The sequence below is a fragment of the Salmo salar genome, unplaced genomic scaffold (assembly GCF_965601325.2).
Source record: "Salmo salar unplaced genomic scaffold, fSalSal1 ptg000536l, whole genome shotgun sequence".
Classification (NCBI taxonomy): domain Eukaryota; kingdom Metazoa; phylum Chordata; class Actinopteri; order Salmoniformes; family Salmonidae; genus Salmo; species Salmo salar.
In genome coordinates, this window is record NW_027675413.1 from 968,364 (window position 1) to 993,110 (window position 24,747).

Here is a 24,747-nt window from a genome sequence, read left to right on the forward strand (position 1 = left end):
CAGAGACAAGAAGACCGACCACTTGTCAGACAGGCCACTTCCTGCATGAAACCTTCTCAGGTTTTTGCCTGCCATAGGAGTTCTGTTATACTCACAGACACCATTCAAACAGTTTTAGAAACTTTAGGGTATTTTCTATCCAAAGCTAATAATTATATGCATATTCTAGTTACTGGGCAGTAGTAGTAACCAGATTAAATCGGATACGTTTTTTATCCGGCCGTGTCAATACTGCCCCCTAGCCCTAACAGGTTAATCATATTATTTCCATTACAATCCACCCTATTGGCTAAATATTTCACATACACATTAACACATCTATTTTTATTGGATTCAGAAATGTCACACAAAATCAAACTAGATCAAAGAAAACGAATACATGTATTTTCATTACATACTTATCAATGACTGTTCTAAGCCTATGTCCAGTCAGGATTAGGATTTTTGCTATGACCTTCATTTAGAGAAACAGTCTTCCTAAACATGGGCTCCTCGTAATTGAATGAATCCTCCACCAGGCTCGGCGGTAGGTATTTGTCATCCCACTGGTCTGAACTTGGAATCGGTCCGTATCTCACCATCTGCTCCGTCATCGATCTCTCCAGAGCCCTGGAAATAAGACCTCTCGCACAAGGGACCAAACAACAACCACATAATATCAACACAGTCATACAGGTGAAAGCAGCCCACAACACAGTGATTACAACCTTTTTCCATTTTCCGAACGTACTACCAAACCATCCCGTGAGTGCCGTGTCCACCCCGAAATTTTCTGCTAACTCCTGAACTAAATTGTTTAGACCGACCAGGGCCTTGGTCAATAATCCATCTGGAGCAGTGTTCTCAGGGATGAAAGTACAGCATTCAGATCTGAACATCACACACACACCACCCTTTTCAGCCAGAAGCATATCCAAAGCTATTCTATTCTGCAATACCATCAAAGTGTTCGCAGCTGTCTGTTCTGCTAACCCTTGAATTGCCTCTCTGGTATAGTTGATGAAACGCTGTTGGTTATAATAAATGTAATTTATCCAATCCACATTTTTATTCAGAGTTGACCACCAAAAAGACTTGATTCCAATCCAGCCCATATCTGATTCCTAGCTTTAAACTCATCAGGCACCCCCCTTGGAACCCCAATGCTATCAATGTAAATTCTATCCTCAAAGGACCCTGACGGAGCACTCCTCCCATCTCTTTCACCTGGCACTAGGTCTTTGTGTTGTATAAGGGTGAAGGGCATGCCTAACAGTACCAATGCACAAATACCAGTCCAATTTGCAGGCAGGTTTGGCCACAGCTTCATACCTCCACACAACCACCAGACATCCGCTCTCGGCCTTTTTATCTTACTAAAGTCCTCGGAACTCAACCACCCAGTCAGGTCCCTCATTGTCGTGTCAGTTGTAACATTCTCTGTCCTATTGCATGTTCTTACTTCCCCTACGTTCCATCCGTGTGTGTTGTGTCGAGCCACACAATAATAGTCTCCTCCTGCGACTGTGAAAGGGGGAAGTCTGGATCTAATGGGCACATAGGATACAGATAATGCAGATCAGTGCAACTGTCTGGCTTCCTTGCCATCATGAACAGCTTTACCATTCAGGCCATTCCCCTTGGTAAATTAATTCCATCGGGTAGAAAGGGGATGGTTGTCAACTGAAGTTTGGCTGTTGCGCAGGCATAACCTTCTTCTTTAGCTACTGATCTAGCTGTATACTGAATCCATTCCAGCCATAGGTTGGAATCCCCAAACCAAGTCTCCACCTCAATCACTTCCTTAAGATCTTTCGTCTGAACTATCCTCACCGGTCCTTGGCTCTGGATGACTACACGGGTAATGTCCGTTTTATCAGGGGTACTACTGGTATTCTGGCTGGCGGTAGAACTATCTCCTGTCCTAACCTCTACTACTCAGAATGGTACCGCAGTGTCGACAATGGTCTGGTCAAGGCCAACATACCATAACCCTAAATCCTCTTTCTTTATGCTTTAATTGGTCATTCCTATCTTCAAGCAATACTTCCCTTGCTCTGGATTGCAGTCAAAAACCCTGGCTTTCACTATACACCATCTGTTTCTATATTGGGTGTGTGGATAGACATAGCCTTCTCTCTCTGTGTGAGCTATGACCTGATTCCATGAGTTACACCGGGATCTACACATATCTTCCCCATGAAGTCCGAGTCCTAGACTGCCAGGAGGTTAGGGACCCCATTTGGTCTGCATAGAACTCTATTGAGACATCCTTCCCTAACTCTGCTCTCACTTCCTTTTTATCCAGATCGAGTGACCTTTTGTACCTAGGCCATAAAAACTCCTCATCTTCTACACTATGGGTCAAGTTACCACTTTCTGACTTCTCGAGTGGTTCATGGTGTATTAGGAATATGGCTTACACAATCAGACAGCTCAGACTGACCAGTACCCCTGTAAAGCCCCACCCCCTCCCGGTGAATATATCACTGGCTAGAGGCTAACCCAAACTTTCACTTCTATGAACGCACACAGTGAGTATCGGGCGGGTTAGGGAATCTTCGTTAGAGAGGTAACCCCCGAACCTTATTGGTATTCGGTTCTTCTCCTAACTCTGTGATTGTTCGACAGTGTCAGTGTGTCTTACCCTCCCGCATTGTGTGATATGAACCCAGGTAGCTCTTTCTGCTATTCTCACCGCGAAGGCTATTACCAGGAACACTTGATATGGGCCCTCCCACCATGGCTGCTTCCAGTTCTTTTCTCCTCAGGGACTGGATCCACACCCAGTCTCCTGGTTGGATTGAGTGAATCATCTTCTACTGTAATTCACCTGTTGGACACAAAGTCTCGGACATACGGGTTTGGTTAACCATGTGTTCTGTTAGTATATCTTCAACTTCTATGTCTACCTGTTCTGGCCTCCCTAACTCTGGCATTCTATATGGTTTACCTGATCAGCTAAAATGTAATCCATTATTTAAAGAGATAGATCCTAGTAAATCAACTACCCTAATCGTGTCCAACCAGTAAGTTGGGACCGCTTCTTCCCATTTAATATACTTATCTATAAAAAAAAATGTTTTTTTAAGTAGTTCGTTATCCAATAGGCCACAAAGTGTTTCCGAACCTGCTCTACTATCCCCCCTTTTGACACATGGCTCTGCCCAAATTTTCCTAAATTACTAATAATTACTTTTAATAAAATCTCAAATTTGACTTCAGGACTACTTATACTAAAATAACTCCTTTAATTAACCCCACATCAATAGGTCCTTGGGACCCTAACATGGAGGGTACCGCTTTTAACTCTTCTTCCTGTTCCTAATTTAAAAACAAATCATCCTGGCATTAATCGGGCCCCACGTCTAAGTGGACCCCAGGTTAAGTTCTCACTTCTACAATTCAGTTTGCATCTATACCTGCCTAAAACTTAACTATGCTGCTCTCCACTCAGTAACTGTTATCTAACAATTCTGTATCACTTCTATCTTCTCTCAATCCTGACTTATTATGTGATTCTTACCTTCTGCTCTCTATCTTGCGCTCCTCCTGGCCCACCCTTTTGACACAAGGCTCTCATGTATTTTAGCCTGTTTAGGATAGGGGGCAGTATTGACACGGCTGGATAAAAAACATACCCGATTTAATCTGGTTACCACTCCTACCCAGTAACTAGAATATGCATATACTTATTACATATGGATATAAAACACCCTAAATTTTCTAAAACTGTTTGAATGGTGTCTGTGAGTATAACAGAACTCAAATGGCAGGTCAAAACCTGAGAGATTCCTTTACAGGAAGTGGCCTGTCTGACCATTTCTTGAACTTATTTTCCATCTCTATCATTTACTAAGGATCTCTGCTCTAACGTGACACTTCCCACGTCGTCCATAGGCGCTCAGAGCCCGGGAAAAAACAGAATGTCGTCATTCCAGCCCCAGGCTGAAACACATTATCGCCTTTCTCAAGTGGCCGATCAAGGGACACTGGGCTTATGCTCGTGACCCCGACCGCCCCCGCCTTTGGGATTTTTTCCTCTGTTTGCCGAAAAGGAGATTCCCTGTCGGAATATTATCGCTTTTCTACGAGAAAAATGTCGTAAAAATTGATTTTAAACAGCGGTTGACATGCTTCGAAGTACGGTAATGGAATATTTAGAATTTTATTGTCACGAATTGCGCCATGCGTGCGACACTTCTTTACTATTTCGGATAGTGTCTGGAACGCACGAACAAAACGCCGCTATTCGGATATAACGATGGATTATTTTGGACCAAACCAACATTTGTTATTGAAGTAGCAGTCCTGGGTGTGCATTCTGACAAAGACAACAAAAGGTAATGAAACTTTTATAATAGTAAATATGATTATGGTGAGTGCTAAACTTGCCGGGTGTCTAAATAGCGAGCCCGTGATGCCTGGGCTATGTACTTAGAATATTGCAAAATGTGCTTTCACCAAAAAGCTATTTTAAAATCGGACATATCGAGTGCATAGAGGAGGTCTGTATCTATAATTCTTAAAATAATTGTTATGCTTTTTGTGAACGTTTATCGTGAGTAATTTAGTAAAATGTTAGCGAATTCCCCGGAAGTTTGCGGGGGGTATGCTAGTTCTGAACGTCACATGCTAATGTAAAAAGCTGTTTTTTGATATAAATATGAACTTGATTGAACAAAACATGCATGTATTGTATAACATAATGTCCTAGGGTTGTCATCTGATGAAGATCATCAAAGGTGAGTGCTGCATTTAGCTGTCTTCTGGGTTTTGGTGACATTATATGCTGGCTTGAAAAATGGGTGTCTGATTATTTCTGGCTTGGTACTCTGCTGACATAATCTAATGTTTTGCTTTCGTTGTAAAGCCTTTTTGAAATCGGACAGTGTGGTTAGATTAACGAGAGTCTTGTCTTTAAATAGCTGTAAAATAGTCATATGTTTGAGAAATTGAAGTAATAGGATTTTTAAGGTTTTGAAAATCGCGCCACAGGCTGGCAGTGGCTGTTACGTAGGTGGGACGTCCCACCTAGCACATAGAGGTTAACAGTTTCATTAATTCATTGTAATTAACTTAATCATTATGACACACCCCTCTCTATTGTCATTGGTTGCACTAATTGCACTGTTCGTCTACATAACCTGGTTCAAGTATTGATGACATCACCCTGTAGAAGGCACAGTGATGCTGAAACAATGGTAAATACCCAATAAATGACTGGGAGTTTATATATGGAGTGTGGGACTCTCTTTATTTTGATAGTTTATAACTCTTATGAATGTTCCATCTTTATGTGTTTTTCAGGCAGCCTGGGAAAGAACTGAAAAAATCAAGACAGAGACACCAGAAAGACCCAAGAAGACTTGGACGCAGCATCAGAGGACAGAGAGGGATGTTCAGAACTCACTCAGTCTGGTCAGTTGGTGAGGGTAGACTTGGAGGCTGCTTACCTGACATGGAGGAAGTCCCCCCTCCTCTCCCCTAACTTCCCTATACCCCCTCCTCTCCCCTACCTTCCCTATACCCCCTCCTCTCCCCTACCTTCCCTATACCCCCTCCTCTCCCCTAACTTCCCTATACCCCTCCTCTCCCCTACCTTCCCTATACCCCCCTCCTCTCCCCTACCTTCCCTATGCCCCCCCTCCTCTCCCCTACCTTCCCTATACCCCCCTTCCTCTGCCCTACCTTCCCTATACCCCCTTCCTCTCCCCTACCTTCCCTATACCCCCTCCTCTCTCCTACCTTCCCTATACCCCCTCCTCTCCCCTACCTTCCCTATGCCCCCCTTCCTCTCCCCTACCTTCCCTATACCCCCTCCTCTCCCCTACCTTCCCTATACCCCCCTTCCTCTCCCTACCTTCCCTATACCCCCTCCTTTCCCCTACCTTCCCTATACCCCCTGCTCTCCCCTACCTTCCCTATACCCCCCTTCCTCTCCCTATCTTACCCTATCCCCCCTCCTCTGCCCTACCTTCCCTGTGCCCCCACCTCCTCTCCCTTACCTTCCCTATACCCCTCCTCTCCCCTACCTTCCCTATACCCCCTCCTCTCCCCTACCTTCACTATGCCCCCTCCTCTCCCCTACCTTCTCTATGCCCCCCTCCTCTCCCCTACCTTCCCTATACCCCCCTCCTCTCCCCTACCTTCCCTATACCCCCTCCTCTCCCCTACCTTCCCTATACCCCCTCCTCTCCCCTACCTTCCCTATACCCCTCCTCTCCCCTACCTTCCCTATACCCCCTCCTCTCTGCCACCTTCCCTATACCCCCCTCCTCTCCCCTACCTTCCCTATACCCCTCCTCTCCCCTACCTTCCCCATAACCCCCTCCTCTCCCCTACCTTCCCTATACCCCCTCCTCTCCCCTACCTTCCCTATACCCCCTCCTCTCCTCTACCTTCCCTATACCCCCTCCTCTCCCCTACCTTCCCTATACCCCCCCTCCTCTCCCCTACCTTCCCTATACCCCCCCCCCCCGTCCCCTATTATGTTGGGCCATCATGTTTATTTGTTTGAATCTTGTCTTTGTTTGTGATTAGGTTAGAAGAGAATGACTCCTCAACCCAAGAGGCCCTGGAGCAGCTGTGATCAGGTTAGAAGAGAATGACTCCTCAACCCAAGAGGCCCTGGAGTAGCTGTGATCAGGTTAGAAGAGAATGACTCCTCAACCCAAGAGGCCCTGGAGCAGCTGTGAGTGAGCATCAGTGTGGGAGCATTTGGGAACATTTAAAGAAGGTGTCACGTACTGACCAGTATAAGGGTTATTTGTGTTTGTAGTTTGGTCAGGACGTGGCAGAGGGTATTTGTTTTATGTGGTTCGGGGTGGTGGTTTGCTTAGAAGGGTGTTTGATTTATTAATCCCGGGTTTTGGGTTATGTTCTATGTTTTTTGTATTTCTATGTTCTCTCTAGTTTAGTATTTCTATGTTAGGTATTTGGGTGTTGGACTCTCAATTGGAGGCAGGTGTTTGTAGTCGGCTTTGATTGAGAGTCCTATATATTGGTATGTGTTATGTTTGTGTTTTGTGGGAGATTTTTCTGTGTGCCTTGTGCCTTACTAGACTGTTATTCGTCGCTGTGTCTTTTTGGTGAATGTGTTTATTTTTGGTTCACCTTCTTTGCCAATTAAATAAAAAAAGATTAGTGCACATTTCCCCGCTGCGTCTTGGTCTGCTTCATCCGACGCCAACCGTTACAGAAGGTTCCTGGCAAAGAGTATTGACTGTTACGTAAAGGGTCAGAGCCACTGAGTAGACAAAATATTAAGGATACCTTCCTAATATTGAGTTACGCCTGGTCAGTTTGTCATGGAAAGAAAGGTGTCCTTAATGTTTTGTGTAAATTACATAATAATTATACATTTATGGATTCTTTTATGTAGCCTATTGTTTTCTTTTTATTCAACCTGCCATCTACCCACCTGGGGACTGCGGGTTATGAGAGAACCCCCACATCACTAGCTTCTCTTTATTCAACCTGCCATCTACCCACCTGGGGACTGAGGGTTATGAGAGAACCCCCACATCACTACCTTCTCTTTATTCAACCTGCCATCTACCCACCTGGGGACTGAGGGTTATGAGAGAACCCCACATCACTAGCTTGCATGTTCTGCAGCCTTGTAAAGATAAGGAGGGGACGACTGGGAGGCAGGTTGGCATTTATTGTCATGAATCTTGCCCTGGAGGCAGGTTGGCATTTATTGTCATGAATCTTGCCCTGGAGGCAGTTCAGCAAAGTATTCACTGGCTTGCACAGGCACAAAGTAATACAATCCTATTTTAATCCTAACCTCAACCCTAACCTCACTGCTAATCCTTCCCTTAAATTAAGACCATAAAACATTTTCCACAGCCAATTCTGACTTTGCAGCTGACATATCTAGAGGAAATCGCACAGTTCTACCTCCAGGTCAAGATTCATGACAAACGTCAACATGAGACAGGGAGAAGCAATGTAAAAATCAATAACGAAATTGTTTTCACAGTTAACATGCTTTTTCTTGTTTCAAGTATGTTTTATTATGAAAAGTACAATATAACCATGTATACTTGTACAACTATGGAGCGTATGTCCACATATAATTGTACAATTTGTTTTTCCAACATAAAAGACAAGAAATGATCACATTGGTATTTTAACGGTGTTATTGTCAGAGTTGAAATGTTTAAACAGAGGATCCATCTAAAACAGGATAAAACAATTGCAGTATGTTGTGAGAATGTTACTTTAACGTCGACTCATAACGTCACACTATAACTTCATGGGAGTCTTGTGGAAAGACTGCATGTTGTTTTGGGTGGATTGAGTGACGTCTTCATCAACATTTGCAGAATATTCCGGTAGTATTTTCACCTCTTGTCGGCTGCAGACATTTATAAGGAGTTCCAGTAGTTTATTTGCCATTTGCAGGTATTAAAAGTAATACATACATTGTAATTCCTTGTTGGATCTCTCTCACATACAGGACAGTACATACCAGAGGAGGCTGCTGAGGGGAGGACGGCTCATAATAATGTCTGGAACAGAGTGAATGAAATGGAACACATGGAAACCACGTGTTTGATACCATTCCACTTATTCCACTCCAGCCATTACAAGCCTGTCCTCCCCAAATAAGGTCCCACCAACCTCCTGTGGTACAAACATAAACAGTAAAATATATCATAAAAAATGCAAAGTGGTAAAAGATCAGAAAATATTACAAGCCTGTCATGTGTGTGTGTCCAGTGTGTTTGTGTGTGTGTCCAGTGTGTCAAGCGTGTGTGTGTCCAGTGTGTCAAGCGTGTGTGTGTCCAGTGTGTCAAGCGTGTGTGTCCAGTGTGTCAAGCGTGTGTGTGTCCAGTGTGTCAGTGTGTGTGTCCAGTGAGTGTGTGTGTCCAGTGAGTGTGTGTGTCCAGTGTGTGTGTGTGTGTCCAGTGGGTGTGTGTGTCCAGTGGGTCCAGTGTGTGTGTGTCCAGTGTGTGTGTGTGTCCAGTGGGTCCAGTGTGTGTGTGTGTGTATGTCCAGAGTGTGTGTTTGTTCAGTGTGTGTGTGTGTGTTTCAGTGTGTGTGTGTGTGTGTGTGTGTGTGTGTTCAGAGTGTGTCCAGTGTGTGTCCGTTCAGTGTGTGTGTGTGTGTGTGTGTTTCAGTGTGTGAGTATGTGCCCAGTGTGTGTGTGTGTGTGTGTGTGTGTTCAGTGTGTGTGTGTGTGTGTGTGTGTGTTCAGTGTGTGTGTGTCCAGTGTCTGTGTGTGTTCAGTGTGTGTGTGTGTTGAGTGTGTCGAGTGTGTTGAGTGTGTGTGTGTTGAGTGTGTGTGTGTTGAGTGTGTGTTTATGTTTGTGTGTGTGTTCAGTGTTGTGTGTGTCCAGTGTGTGTGTGTGTGTGTGTGTGTGTCCAGTGTGTGTGTGTGTGTGTGTGTGTCCAGTGTGTGTGTGTGTGTGTGTGTCCAGTGTGTGTGTGTGTGTGTGTGTGTCCAGTGTGTGTGTGTGTCTGTCCAGTGTGTGTGTGTCTGTCCAGTGTGTGTCTGTCTGTCCAGTGTGTGTGTGTGTGTGTGTGTTTCCAGTGTGTGTGTGTCTGTCCAGTGTGTGTGTGTGTGTGTCTGTCCAGTGTGTGTGTGTCGAGTGTGTGTGTTTCGAGTGTGTGTGTGTGTCGAGTGTGAGTGTGTGTCGAGTGTGAGTGTGTGTGTGTGTTGAGTGTATGTGTGTTGAGTGTGTTTATGTGTGTGTGTCCAGTTTGTGTCCAGTGTGTGTGTGTGTTCAGTGTGTGTGTATGTCCAGAATGTGTGTGTGTGTGTGTGTGTGTGTGTTGAGTGTGTGTGTGTGTGTTGAGTGTGTGTGTGTGTGTGTTCAGTGTGTGTGTGTGTGTGTGTGTTCAGTTTGTGTGTTGAGAGTGTGTGTGTTGAGTGTGTGTGTGTGTGTTCAGTTTGTGTCCAGTGTGTGTGTGTGTGTGTGTGTGTCCAGTTTGTGTCCAGTGTGTGTGTGTGTGTGTCTGTGTCCAGTGTGTGCGTGTGCGTCCAGTTTGTGTCCAGTGTGTGTGTGTGTGTGTGTGTGTGTGTGTGTGTGTGTGTGTGTGTGTGTGTGTGTGTGTGTGTGTGTGTGTGTGTGTGTGTGTGAGTGTGTGCGTCCAGTGTCTGTATGTGTCCAGTGTGTGTCCAGTGTGTGTCCAGTGTGTGTCCAGTGTGTGTGTGTGTGTGTCCAGTTTGTGTCCAGTGTGTGTGTGTGTGTGTCCAGTTTGTGTCCAGTGTGTGTGTGTGTGTGTCCAGTGTGTGTCCAGTGTGTGTGTGTTTGTGTCCAGTGTGTGTGTGTGTGAGTGTGTGAGTGTGTGAGTGTGTGCAACCAGTGTGTGTGTGTCCAGTGTGTGTGTTGAGTGTGTGTATATCCAGTGTGTGTGTCCAGTGTGTGTGTGTGTGTGTGTTTGTGTCCAGTTATTATTTCAGGGACACTGAAGAGTCAATATAATAAACCCCAAACCCTGGATAGAGGGGCTCAGTGAATGTGGAGGTGAATGTGATCAGGTGGGTCAGTGTGTCAGAGGAGGCTCTATAGAAGGACAGAGTGCCGGCTGGCCAGTCCAGATACACTCCTACTCTGTGGGAGCTGGAGGAGGGGACGTCTATGGTAGTGGAGTTATTATTATATCTGGCAATGTATCTGTTGTCAGAGCAGAACAGACACCAGGACTTGTCATTGTATCCAATCCTACAGTCCTCACCCCCTCCTCTCCTGCTGATTCCTTTATATGTTACTCCTATAACAGCCCCCCCACTCCACTCTACCTCCCAGTAACAGCGCCCAGTCAGACCCTCTCTACACAGCACCTGTCTACAGTAGTCAAATCTCTCTGGGTGATCAGGATACGGCTGCTCTTCTCTCCTCCATGTCACCTTTCTGTTCTCCTCAGACAGAGAGAGGAGTCTGTTTACTGTGTTTAGGTCCAGTGTGAGATCACAGACATCTGATGGATGAAACCAGACACAATATTAGAAATCATCATCATTCACATTAGAATGTTAACTCACTTTTCACTAATTCATTTAATGTAGATGTTTCTAGGTATCAAAAGGAGAAGTTAAGGTGACTTGAGACTTGTTGAATGATCACATGTTATACTGTATGGTAATATAAAAAACACTTATTCCCATTAATTACACACAAACACTCACACACACACAGACACACATACATTGTCAAAGTAACTCTTTGTAAACGTTGGTGTCCCTGATTTCTGTTTCTGTAGAACGACAGCTGATATTCAATATGACCAAGTCAGTAATGATGGTGGTCTTTGACTTTGACTTAACTTGAATTAAGACTTATTCTTAGTCATATTCTTCACAGCAGTCAACACTCACATTTTCTAAGTCCAGGTTTCATTCTGAACTCTCCACCATGTTCCACACTGTAGCGGTAAGCAGAAAAACAGACAGTCAATGAGGGATACACCTGAACTCACACACACACACACACAGTTAGCATATAACTTTGTCCAAGTGGTGGTCAGAATGTTTGTCTTAACTAGCCTGAAAAGTCCAACATGTCTGATATGAACATTGACATAAACCCTCTACATACTTGAGTTTCTCCAGTCTGCAGTGTGGATCCTCCAGTCCAGCAGAGAGCAGTCTGACTCCTGAGTCTCCTGGGTGATTGTAGTTCAGGTCCAGCTCTCTCAGGTGTGAGTGGTTTGACCTCAGAGCTGAGACCAGAGAAGCACAGCCTTCCTCTGTGACTAGACAGCCTGACAGCCTGCAAAGAGTCAAATCATATTAAAACCACACTGCTATTCTTTGGTGGTGAAAATAGTGGCAGTATATTTTTTCAACATATTTAGATATATCAGTGTCCTGAAACCTTCCATATCTATTCGTAAATTAATATATCGTCATTAAAAATGACAAATTATCAAAGTTTTGCCTGCAGATAGAAACATGTATAGTACAAATATTTGAGTAGACTGACCAGACCAGTTTAAAAGCAGTATCAGTCAAAAGACAGACAGTGAGGTATCAGATTTAGATTGTATTGAGTATACAGTCCACACCATATATCTATTTTGACAGTGAAGATAACATTTTAAATGTGGCTCTAAACTCCAACATTTTGGATTTCAGATCAAATGTTTCATATGAGGTGACAGTATATAATGTCACCTTTTATTTGAGGATATTTTCATACATATCTGTTTCACCATTTAGAAAAATGAAAGCACTTTATGTATCTAGTCCCCCTATTTAAAGAAGTCATGTTTTCTGACCAATTCACTCATAGTGTATTAAAGTAGTCACAAGTTGAGTATTTGATCCGATATTCCTTGAACGCAGCGACTACATCAAGCTTGTGACTCAAACTCGTTGATTGATTTTGCAGTTTGTTTTGGTTGTGTTTTGGGTTATGTTTTGCCCAATATTAAAATGGTGGATGTTTTCTAAGTGAGAAGATACATGCTGGTGCATAGCACCACATTTAAAACTGTAAGCTTCACTGTCCAAACACATATGGTGTGGACTATGTGTGTCTGGTAAAAACATGTGGATCTGGTGAACAGTTATCACTTGTTGACCAACTACAGGAATACTGACCTCAGAGTCTCCAGTTTACAGTGGGGATTCTCCAGTCCAGCAGAGAGCAGCTCCACTCCTGAATCCTTCAGGTCATTGTTACTCAGGTCCAGCTCTCTCAGGTGTGAGGGGTTTGACCTCAGAGCTGAGACCAGAGAAGCACAGCCTTTCTCTGTGACTCCACAGCCTGACAGCCTGCAAAGAGATCATCATGACTTCACAAACACACTGTTCATTTAACACCAGCAGTGTAGAAGGACAATGGCAGATGCATTTGGTTCATATTCCCAAACAACACATAGATTCATCTTCCGTCTCCTAGAATTGTATGGTCATATTGTAATACTAGATTGAATATCTGATTCAATATGTTATGCAATATAATATTATATACATATTATAATACATATTTTTCTCTAAACATAATATTTCTTCCTGATGAATACTTCTTATATGTCATTTTATTTACTCACAGAGCAGCTCTGGAGGCTTTGACAACTGGCAGCAGCCTCAGAAGACCTTCCTCTGATCTGGAGTATTTCTTCAGGTCAAACACATCCAGCTCCTTTTCTGAAGTCAGCAACACAAAGACCAGAGCTGACCACTGTGCAGGTGACAGGTTGGTTTCTGAGAGACTTCCTGAGCTCAGGTAGCTTTGGATCTCCTCCACTAGAGAATGGTCATTCAGTTCATTCAGACAGTGGAACAGATTGATGCTCCTCTCTGGAGAGGGATTCTCCCTGATCTTCTCCTTGATGTACTTGACTGTCTCTTCATGGCTCTGTGAGCTGCTTCTTGTCTTTGTCAGTAGACCTCGTAAGTGCTTCTGATTGGACTCCAGTGAGAGGCCCAGAAGGAAGCGGAGGAAAAGGTCCAGGTTTCCCATCTCACTTTGTAAGGCTTTATCCACAGCACTCTTGTAGAAAGTAACTTCAGGCTTCTCTTTTGTTTGCAGTTTGTCCATTAGATTCTCATTGTTGTTGATGAATGAGAGGAACACATACACAGCAGCCAGAAACTCCTGAATGCTCAGATGAACGAAGCAGTACACCTTGTCCTGGTACAGCCCACATTCCTCTTTAAAGATCTGTGTGCACAATCCTGAGTACACTGATGCTTCATTGACATCAATGCCAGCCTCTTTCAGGTCTTCTTCATAGAAAATCAGATTGCCCTTCACTAGCTGTTGAAAAGCCAGTTTTCCCAGTGACAGAATGCTCTCGTTATTCCAGTGTGGATCTGTCTCTTCTTTCCCAAGATACTTTTCATTCTTCTGTTTGGTATGAAACACCACAAGGTGTGTGTACATCTCAGTCAGAGTCTTGGGCATCTCTTCTCTCTTATGTTTCAACATGTGTTCGAGGACTGTTGCAGAAATCCAACAGAAGACAGGAATGTGGCACATGATGTGGAGGCTCCTTGATGTCTTTACATGTGAGATGATTCTGCTGGCCAGGTCCTCATCACTGAATCTCTTTCTGAAGTACTCCTCCTTCTGTGGGTCATTGAACCCTCGTACCTCTGTCACCTGGTCAACACACCCTGAAGGGATCTTATTGGCTGCTGCAGGTCGGGTAGTTATCCAGAGGAGAGCAGAGGGAAGCAGATTTCCCTTGATGAGATTTGTCAGCAGAACATCCACTGAGGTTGACTCTGTGATGTCACAACAGATCTTGTTCTTCTGGAAGTCTAGGGGCAGTCGGCACTCATCCAGACCATCAAAGATGAACAGAACTTTGTACTTGTCGTAGTTGGAGATTCTTGATTGTTTGGTTTCCATTGAGAAGTGATAGAGAAGTTCAATCAAAGTGTGTTCATCTCCTTTCATCAAATTCAGCTCCCGAAAAGGGAATGAAAACACAAATTGAACATCCTGATTTGCTTTTCCTTCAGCCCAGTCCAGAATGAACTTCTGGACAGAGACTGTTTTTCCAATGCCAGCGACTCCCTTTGTCAGCACAGTTCTGATGAGTTTGTCTTGTCCAGTTAAGGGTTTGAAGATGTCGTTACATTTGACTGCAGTCTCTGGTCTTGCTTGTTTCCTGGTTGTTGTCTCAATCTGTCTCAGCTCATGTTCATTATTGACCTCTCCTGTTCCACCCTCTGTGATGTAGAGCTCTGTGTAGATCTTATTGAGAAGTGTTGGGTTTCCTTGTTTCGCGATCCCCTCAAATACACATTGAAACTTCTTCTTTAGATTAGATTTGAGTTCACGTTGGCAAATCACAGCAAGTTCATCTGAATGAAGAAATAACAAGGAGGATATTAATATTACATTTGTTTTAATGCCTACAGTATTGTAGGACTGTTATAAAGTTAAATTATAATCATTTATTCTCTTAATTAACTGACTGTATAAATGTGTAAATGTTTTCATAATACATTACAGACTGGTGTGACTGATTATAATAATATTGGTGTTATTGATGGTATTATTAATGTTGTCTCTCTCTCTCTCTGCTGCTACATGATGAGGTCACTAGGTGTTGTGTTAAGGCTGCTACAATATCATTGAGTTACACAGCTACTTTAGCTGTACTTTAGCTACAGCTTTTAAATGTTATAAAACAGCATTCAACATGAGGCAGACAGATCTTACATTTCTCCAGTGTGTCAGCAAGCTCCTTCTGGTTCATTTTCCTCAGGACGTGCAGTGTGATCTTCAGAGCCCCCTCTCTGGCACTGCTCTCCTGCTTCTCATCTTCAGCATCCACCACTTCCTTATCCTGCTTCTGACTCTCAAAGCCTTCTGGGAGTTCTGGACTAAGAATCCTCTTGAACATCTTCAGCTCGTTCTTCACAAATGTCATAATATTCTCTTCAAGCATCTGAAATAAATAAATAAAATAAGTTAAGCAAGAGAAGAAATGCTTTCTCATTAACACATTATTGAATGCTTGACAGATCAACTTTACTCGAGGTTAACAAAAACAAATGTACATAACAGGACCACATACATTGAATATGGAGGCCAGGTCTGTTTGATGACTCTGGGAAGACTGACCACTGAGAATCTCTGACTCTGATCTGTCCTGTTGGTTTCTGTGGACAAAACATGAGATTACATCTCCTCATCCAGGGAGTACACACACACACACACACACACACACACACACACACACACACACACACACACACACACACACACACACACACACACACACACACACACACACACACACACACACACACACACACAGGGAGGGAACGTTGTGTTTGTTTAATATTGTTTTAGGACTATGAAAATGGACAAAAGTATTAGCCTATGGATTATGAAAACAACCAAAAGAAACGGGAAAATGGGAGAGGAGAAATGTCTAGAGACAGTGTTGATTAACTCACTGACCATGACCCATGAGTTCTTCTTACCTTTGTTCAGTAGAAACGTCTCCCTCTCTAAAGTTTGGAGGACGACCCATAGACCGGTCACTCTTCATGGACACACAGCTGGGAACAGGGGAGGCTGGTCTCTCCTGCTTGATTGGACTTCAACACAAGAGAGACAAACATTACATCTCTCATCTACTCTGATCTCAGATGGGGAATCATAAGAAGAGTTTCATTACAAAACGCTATGTATCACTTTCAGAAACGTTCATGTATTAGCTTTTAGGGTAGGGGCAGAATTTTGAAGTTTCGATGACAAACGTGACCAAAGTAAACTGCCTGTTACTCAGGCCCAGAAGCTAGGATATGCATATGCATGGTAGTATTGGATAGAAAACACCCTGACATTTCTAAAACTGTTTAACTTCTATGGGCTACGTGGGACGCTAGCGCAAAAATCTAATAATTTCAATTTCTCAAATATATGACTATTTTACACCATTTTAAAGATACACTTCTCCTTGATGTAACCACATTGTCCGATTTCAAAAAGGCTTTACAGTGAAAGCAAAAGATTAGATTATGTTAGGAGAGTACATAGACAAAAATAATCACACAGCCATTTTCCAAGCAAGGACATGTGTCAATAAAACCCAAAACACAGCTAAATGAAGCACTAACCTTTGACGATCTTCATCAGATGACACTCCTAGGACATTATGTTACACAATACATGTATGTTTTGTTCGATAAAGTTCATATTTATATCCAAAAACAGGATTTTACATTGGCGCGTGATGTTCAGAAAATGTATTCCCACCAAAACCATCGGTGAATGTGCACATCAATTTACAAAAATACTCATCATAAAAGTTGACAAAATATATAACAATTATTTAACTTCTTGGGGCTAGGGGGAAGTATTTTCACGGCCGGATGAAAAACGTACCCAATTTAAACTGGTTACTACTCTTGCCCAGGAAATAGAATATGCATATTATTAGTAGATTTGGATAGAAAACACTCTGAAGTTTCTAAAACTGTTTGAATGGTGTCTGTGAGTATAACAGAACTCATACTGCAGGCAAAAACCTGAGAACATTTCAACCAGGAAGTGTAAGGTCTGAGAATTGTAGTTCTTATTTCTAGTCCCATTTCGAAACTACAGTATCTGTGGTTCAGGACGTGCACTCTGCCTTCTCGAGCAAAACGAGGGGCATGTTGAGATAATTTTCTAACCACGAGGGTTGTACGATGTAATTTATTGGCAGGATGGAAGATGCAGTCTTGTCTTTTCTATTCCGAGGTTGTTTACTCACAATATCAGATATTTAAAATGATTTTCTATAATGTATCCTAATCCCAGTGCTAAGGTTGAGGTTCTGACTAGTGATTATTTACCCGGGGTTCAATACCTGCTATAGTCACTGTTTATTTGCTCTCCCAAAAGCAACACAGCCCTAATACCAGATATATAGCTACCTAAAGTAATGAGTGACCATTTTAGAAAATCATGGGACATATAGTCTGGGGTTGCATGCTATTTTATGTCAATCATATTGCTGCTTGTAGCCTATAACTGATGCTTCGTGGTCTTATGCTGCCATCTATGGGAAATATTTAGCATTTAAAAGTTATTAATTCACATAAAGACGTAGGTGAGGCAGCTGAGAAATAAAGTGTATTTTTCTTGTAAATTCATTAGATCAGTCTCAAACCTGCCTCACCTATCCCACACCAATTGCTTGCTTGCGCGCCAGGAGGCTAGTTCCTTTTGGCCATTTATGCAAGTATATGGCGAAGCGCGTTACGCATATCTATGAGTTATGAAAGTTATGAAAACAAAGTGTTTTGCAAATTTTGAACTTACAATATGGCTACTAATACTGGAAAAGCTAAATCAATGTCCAAGCATAGAGATTTTTGACGATATTCTTGCATACATTTTTTTTGAGACAACAGCTAAAGGAGAGGACGCTAACGTTACCTGCTAACGTTACATTAGACTGGTAAGTGAAATACGAGTCTTCATATTTATATTCTTTTATATTGAAAGCCACAACATGTCAAAGTCAACATACAATATACATTGGCACCCGACTGGCACAGTTGTCTAACACACTGCAAGTACCTGGTTCGAATCCGTCCGTGATTGGGAGTCCCATAGGGAGGCGCACAATTGGCCCAGCGTCGTCCGGGTTTGGCCGGGGTTTGTAAATAAGAATTTGTACTGACTTGCCTAGTTAATACGTTTCACATATTAGTTTGCAAACAATGTAAAACAAATGATAATAAAGCTGCATACAAACATGCTCTTTTTTGTTGTCTTGAGTTAGGCAGCTCCTAAATGCAGGTGTTTCAGCCTAGCTCAGTGCTTTCTGTGGTGGTGGGGCAGCCAGAGGAAAATACTGAGCGTAGGGGTTGGTAATGATCTGTAGTTGCGCCTTGATTGGCTCAGTGTTCTGTCACTCATGGAGACACTACGTCACCGTAAAATCTACAGGGAGAGCTCAAAAATTCAAGCCCATTGGGTGCTGCCATAGAGTTACATTAGAAGTGCCCATCCAAAAGGCTCAAGGTCATTGGCCACAGATAAAATTGTCAAATCACGTTATATCTACCTTAGCTTTGATTGGACTGATCATGTCAACATCATACGTTCAAAATCTTAGCTAGCAATGAGTGGTTTGGAAGGAATCAGTGGCTAACTGCACGCATTGCAAAGCAGTCACTAGCCAGCAATTCAGTGGAGAGGGTGTGTGGTCCAATTCTGAGTTTAAGGGTCTCTTTTCCAAGCTTAAAAATATAAATATTTACATGCAACACCATGGGACAGAAAAGGCTGAATACATTGGCCGTGCTGTGAATCCAGCATGAATTCTGCTTCCTTCAAAACAACTGGAAACTGGGAAATCTCAGACTTCAGTGAGTTCAGGACAACTAGAAACTCTGAAAAAAACGAGCTCCGACTGAGAAAATACGGTTTGAACAGTCATCCAACTCGAAATTCCAAGTGGGGATCTCGGCCTCTTTCTAGAGCTCCAACCCGAAGATCACTGACGTCATCATTAGAACTTCCCAGTTCACAGTTGTCTTGAAAACACCATAAATCCAGAGAATGACATACTTTGATGACAGAATTTGCCCACAAGGACCGCCGCGCCACCCCACCCTATACGAAACACATCCCTTATTTGAAGTGTTTCTACAATTCCCTATGGGAAAACTGTACGGTAGAAAAATGTTTGGATTTTGACAGCAATGCTAAGAAGTTACAGATAAATTCAAAATGAGAGGCTAAAAGGACAGAACTCTTGATGCAGCAATGATGAAAATATCTCAAAAACCAACAGAGGAATTGCTAAAAACTCGACCAAATAAGAAAAACAACCGTCTTTTGCACCAAGTACACCAAGTATTCTGATAGATAGCAATACTGGAAAAGCACTGGAATATTCTACAATCAGACAAAAATAAACACACACCTCTTCAAGGAACCCCACTGGTGGTCTATAAGGAACCCCCACTGGTGGTCTATAAGGAACCCCCACTGGTGGTCTATAAGGAACCCCCACTGGTGGTCTATAAGGAACCCCCACTGGTGGTCTATAAGGAACCCCCACTGGTGGTCTATAAGGAACCCCCACTGGTGGTCTATAAGGAACCCCCACTGGTGGTCTGTAAGGAACCCCACTGGTGGTCTGTAAGGAACCCCCACTGGTGGTCTATAAGGAACCCCCACTGGTGGTCTGTAAGGAACCCCACTGGTGGTCTATAAGGAACCCCCACTGGTGGTCTATAAGGAACCCCCACTGGTGGTCTGTAAGGAACCCCCACTGGTGGTCTATAAGGAACCCCCACTGGTGGTCTATAAGGAACCCCCACTGGTGGTCTATAAGGAACCCCCACTGGTAGTCTATAAGGAACCCCCACTGGTGGTCTATAAGGAACCCCCACTGGTGGTCTATAAGGAACCCCCACTGGTGGTCTATAAGGAACCCCCACTGGTGGTCTATAAGGAACCCCACTGGTGGTCTATAAGGAACCCCCACTGGTGGTCTGTAAGGAACCCCCACTGGTGGTCTATAAGGAACCCCCACTGGTGGTCTATAAGGAACCCCCACTGGTGGTCTATAATGAACCCCCACTGGTGGTCTATAAGGAACCCCCACTGGTGGTCTATAATGAACCCCCACTGGTGGTCTATAAGCGTGGTCACAATATTGGAGATAACTTGGTGAGATCTGACCTGCCCCCTGAGCCCATTCAGACACTCTTGACACCCATCCCAAATGGGAACTACAAACGTGGCTCATGAGCACAGTGCAACAGCACTATAAAAACATCCATCTTCAGACATCAACATACAGGTGGAACAATCCCTGTTAGAGGGATCATCTCATGCAAGACCAAGGGAGTAATCCATCTCATCACCTGTTCATGTGGGAAAGCCTACGTAGGACAAACGAAAAGACAATTAAAACAACGCATAGCTGAACACAGCAGCTCAATCAGGTGTAAGAACATTGACTGTCCAATAGCAGCTCACTTTGTTGAAGCTGACCATCCAATCTCCTCCCTCCAATACACAGGCATTGAGCATGTTGCTCTACCAAGGAGAGGAGGTAACATGGAGATCCTACTACTACAAAGGGAGGCTTACTGGAGATCCTGTCTAAAAACATGGACCCCTAGTGGTCTGAATATTGACTTTGATCTCTGGCCCTTATGAACAGTTCTCTGTTTTAAATGTATATATTCTTTCTACAGCTTATCAGAGTACATCCAATATGTTCCCCTGTTGATGATGCTCATTATGCATTATGGTTGAACCAAAACATTACATGGAACAAACGTTTTTATTGAAATAGGAAACAATTAAATATGTGAAATTGAATTAAACAATAATGTATGTTGACGCTAATGTTATGTACAATTATCAGTTATGTTTCTATATGATAACAATAGCCTGATATATTCAATATGCCAGAAACTATTGTTTTTTTAACAGTTTCATTCAATTCATTCTAATTAACTTAATAATCATGACACACCCCTCTCTATTGTCATTGGTTGCACTAATTGCACTGTTTGTCTACATAACCTGGTTCAAGTATTGATGACATCACCCTGAAGAAGGCACAGTGATGCTGAAACGTTGGTAAATACCCAATAAATTACTGGGAGTTTATATATGGAGTGTGGGACTCTATTTTTGTATAGCTTATAGTTTAGCCGTTAGTCAGAACCTCCACATAAATAAACATTATCTGGGTGTGCGACAGCTCATGTTTTTTATTGGAAAAACTATTGGAACCATTTCCCTGTTTGACCACTAGGTGTTATGGGTATTATGACACCTCCATCGTGGGGCTCTATAAAACTATTGGAACCATTTCCCTGTTTCACCACTAGGTGTTATGGGTATTATGACACCTCCACTGTGGGGCTCTATAAAACTATTGGAACCATTTCCCTGTTTGACCGCTAGGTGTTATGGGTATTATGACACCTCCACTGTGGGGCTCTATAAAACTATTGGAACCATTTCCCTGTTTGACCGCTAGGTGTTATGGGTATTATAACACCTCCACTGTGGGGCTCTATAATGCAAATGAAATGTGAGAATCTGGTGAATGCAGAATCTAGAGAATGCAACAATATTTGTTTCATCTTGCTGTGATGTTCTCAGTAAAATGTCATGCGCTAAAATCTATGAATTTTAAATCTTAGAACAGTAATATTTTACACACCCATAAGCCTTAATTTCTGTAGAAAAAAACACAAATGAGAAGAAATGGTGGATATAGTGTTTTGGATATAAACTCTTCATAAATTCTTTACAAAACTAATCTTACCTCTTAGATTTGGTGCCATGTTCCCCAGAGACACTCCTTTTAGAGGCAGGGCCCCCCTTCTCTCTCTTCCAAGAGAGACTCATTTTAGAGCAGTGACCCCTAAACAGAGATCCAGCATGTTGGTTGTGATTAACACAGTGACAACTAATTATTGAATGTCAATTGTTGTATTTTATTCATTATCTCTTAGAAATAAAACATTTCCTAACAGATACATCCCAACAGTCAGGTGATTTAATGCATCACATGAACATGTAGTCGTGACTGATATTTTAACCTTTTCTCCATGTAGTGGAACTAATAGTAATAATAATAATAATAACATAATATTAATAAGTCACTTTCTCTTTTAATAATTTCTCTCATTCTAGTGTGTTGCTTTGTTCAACAGGTATGATATTATTATGCTGTTACTGAATTCAGTTCATAATAACAATGTTAAGAAAAGTATGTTCAGTGGTTTCATACCAAATTACACAGGAAAGAGGAGCTCATTGTAGTTTAGAAAACAAATTTTACGATATTTTGAAAAGACGATTTACAACTTATACATAAAAATATACAAATTGTAAAATAACCACAATATACGAATATATGAACAATATGTTTTTGAATTTGACTTGCCTACGCCCAGTTAGCGCCATTTTGTATGATTGAACTGTCACATAACTGTCCCAGGTGAAATGGACTTTTAAATCTGAGTGTTTTACTGTCAGTCACTATACTAAAATAACACCATACATTTAATTTCTCTACACACTTTCCAATAATCCCTGGGAAGATTCTTACCTTGTAGCCTGAATTCACAACCAGAACATGTCAAGTTATTGAGATATTTTCCGTTGGGCTGAGAGAGCAGCTTCCTGATAACAAGTGTCTCTGTATCTATGTTCTAGGTACAGTTGATCTTTGGATGCAATAATATCTGGTCAAAGTCTAGTGACACAACACCATAGTATATTATAAACATAACAGCAGTTGGCCAGAAAAGGCCATGACATACTATAAAACAGGGTTTGTCAACTAGATTTGGCTTCGGGTGTCACGGTTGTCATAGAGAGGAGCGGACCAAAGTGCAGCGTGATTATCGTTCCACATATTTTATTGAACTGTGAAACTATGCAATACATACACATAAACTAAAGAACAAAAAAACAACAAACCGTGATGCAGAGGTGAAACATACACTACTCAAAAACAATCTTCCACAAACCCAGGTGGGAAAAACACCTACTTAAGTATGATCTCCAATTAGAGACAACGATGACCAGCTGCCTCTAATTGGAGATCATCCCAAACAAAACCCAACATAGAAATACAAAACTAGAAAACAACATAGAAAAACGAAACTAGAAAACCCCCCTGTCACGCCCTGACCTACTCTACCATAGAAAAGAACAGCTTTCTATGGTCAGGACGTGACATCGGGAGAATTTTTTTCTGAGTTAAAGTCGGCAGGCCAGAACATAATTAGCATATAATATTAGCACAATTAATACGCCAACACTACAAATTTAACAACATGTTTAACACATTTGATTAGTACATAGTACATTCAGTGACAATAAAATAATTTAGATCTGATAAAATCATAAAATCACCAATATCTCTATTCAATTATAACTTTTTGTTTATTTCTCTGTGTGTTGATTGGTGGGGAAAAACAGGTCTACGTAGCCTACTGTAGTCTACACTACTTTATTAATATCAACATTCATTCAGAACAATGAGCTTGATAGCAAGAGAACATGTCGTTCTCAAAAAGTAACAAAAATGCATGGTGACAGTTTTGGAGGAATTGGCTACAGACAAGTCTATGGATAGCATAATTGCGTCTGTCAAACAGGTGCCCCTGTCTGTGACATCAGCCGGACGCCGTGTCTGTGCTCTGGCGGATGATGTGCATAGGATTGTTCTGGAGGGGCTCAGTCAGGCTGAGCATTTTCCCCTGGCTATTGATGAGAGTACTGACAACACCGATGTAGCACAGTTGTGTGTATATGTCCGTTATTTTCATGGGAAGGACACACCACCGGGGACGTTCCCCTGGAAGGACACACCACCGGGGACGTTCCCCTGGAAGGACACACCACCGGGGACGTTCCCCTGGAAGGACACACCGCCGGGGACGTTCCCCTGGAAGGACACACCGCCGGGGACGTTCCCCTGGAAGGACACACCGCCGGGGACATCCTATTCACAAAGCTGGAACAATTGTTTACGTAGCATGGCCTGTCATTCGAAAAAGTCAACTTTGTGATCACCGTCAGGGCTCCTGCTATGGTGGACAGACACAGGGGCCTGGTCAGCAGGTTGAAGGAAATCGCCCCACAAATGAATGGCTTGCATTGTCTCATCCATCAGAGTGTGAAACCCTCTCTCTATACTGCACGAGGGAGAGAGTCTCCTCCAGGAATTTATGACCTGAGATAACAGAACCTGGGTGAGAGAGAGGGGGATGGAGGGAGAGAGAGGGGAATGGAGGGAGAGAGAGGGGGATGGAGGGAGAGAGAGGGGGATGGAGGGAGAGAGAGGGGAATGGAGGGAGAGAGAGGGGGATGGAGGGGGAGAGAGGGGGATGAAGGGAGAGAGAGGGGGATGGAGGGGGAGAGAGGGGGATGGAGGGAGAGAGAGGGGGATGGAGGGAGACAGAGGGGGATGGAGGGAGAGAGAGGGGGAAGGAGGGAGAGAGAGGGGGATGGAGGGAGAGAGAGGGGGATGGGGGAGAGAGAGGGGGATGGAGGGAGAGAGAGGGGGATGGGGGAGAGAGAGGGGGATGGAGGGAGAGAGAGGGGGAAGGAGGGAGAGAGAGGGGGATGGAGGGAGAGAGAGGGGGATGGGGGAGAGAGAGGGGGATGGGGGAGAGAGAGGGGGATGGGGGAGAGAGAGGGGGAAGGAGGGAGAGAGAGGGGGATGGAGGGAGAGAGAGGGGGATGGAGGGAGAGAGAGGGGGATGGAGGGAGAGAGAGGGGGATGGAGGGGGAGAGAGGGGGATGGAGGGAGAGAGAGGGGGATGGAGGGAGAGAGAGGGGGATGGAGGGG

General features: G+C 43.2%; 1 protein-coding gene across 2 annotated transcripts; it reads right to left on the reverse strand.

The window, feature by feature from the left end:
* Window positions 1-9,938: 9,938 nt before the first annotated feature.
* Window positions 9,939-22,620, reverse strand: LOC123732647 (NLR family CARD domain-containing protein 3-like). Of its 2 annotated transcripts, XM_082972048.1 has the most exons (10): window positions 22,495-22,620; window positions 21,706-21,804; window positions 15,890-16,006; window positions 15,478-15,562; window positions 15,120-15,348; window positions 12,994-14,758; window positions 12,542-12,715; window positions 11,535-11,708; window positions 11,315-11,361; window positions 9,939-10,917 (listed from the first exon to the last, which is right to left on the reverse strand). In XM_082972048.1, exons 2-10 carry the CDS (start codon window positions 21,786-21,788, stop codon window positions 10,391-10,393), a joined length of 3,201 nt encoding a protein of 1,066 aa, XP_082828174.1. In that variant the 5' UTR covers window positions 21,789-21,804; window positions 22,495-22,620; the 3' UTR covers window positions 9,939-10,390. The 2 variants fall into 2 exon arrangements, with proteins under 2 accessions (XP_082828174.1, XP_082828175.1); XM_082972049.1 differs by lacking the exons at window positions 21,706-21,804; window positions 22,495-22,620 and having other exon boundaries at window positions 15,867-15,891.
* Window positions 22,621-24,747: the final 2,127 nt, after the last annotated feature.

What these genes read in the sequence shown, in the direction of transcription:
- LOC123732647 (XM_082972048.1), bottom strand. Translation starts at nt 21,788, where the DNA reads ATGAGTCTCTCTTGGAAGAGAGAGAAGGGGGGCCCTGCCTCTAAAAGG. An exon ending in TGTAAACTGGAGACTCTGAG is followed by an intron (nt 11,709 to 12,541) that starts GTCAGTATTCCT and finishes GACTCTTTGCAG; the next exon opens with GCTGTCAGGCTGTCTAGTCA. An exon ending in GAAACCTGGACTTAGAAAAT is followed by an intron (nt 10,918 to 11,314) that starts GTGAGTGTTGAC and finishes TTCATCCATCAG; the next exon opens with ATGTCTGTGATCTCACACTG.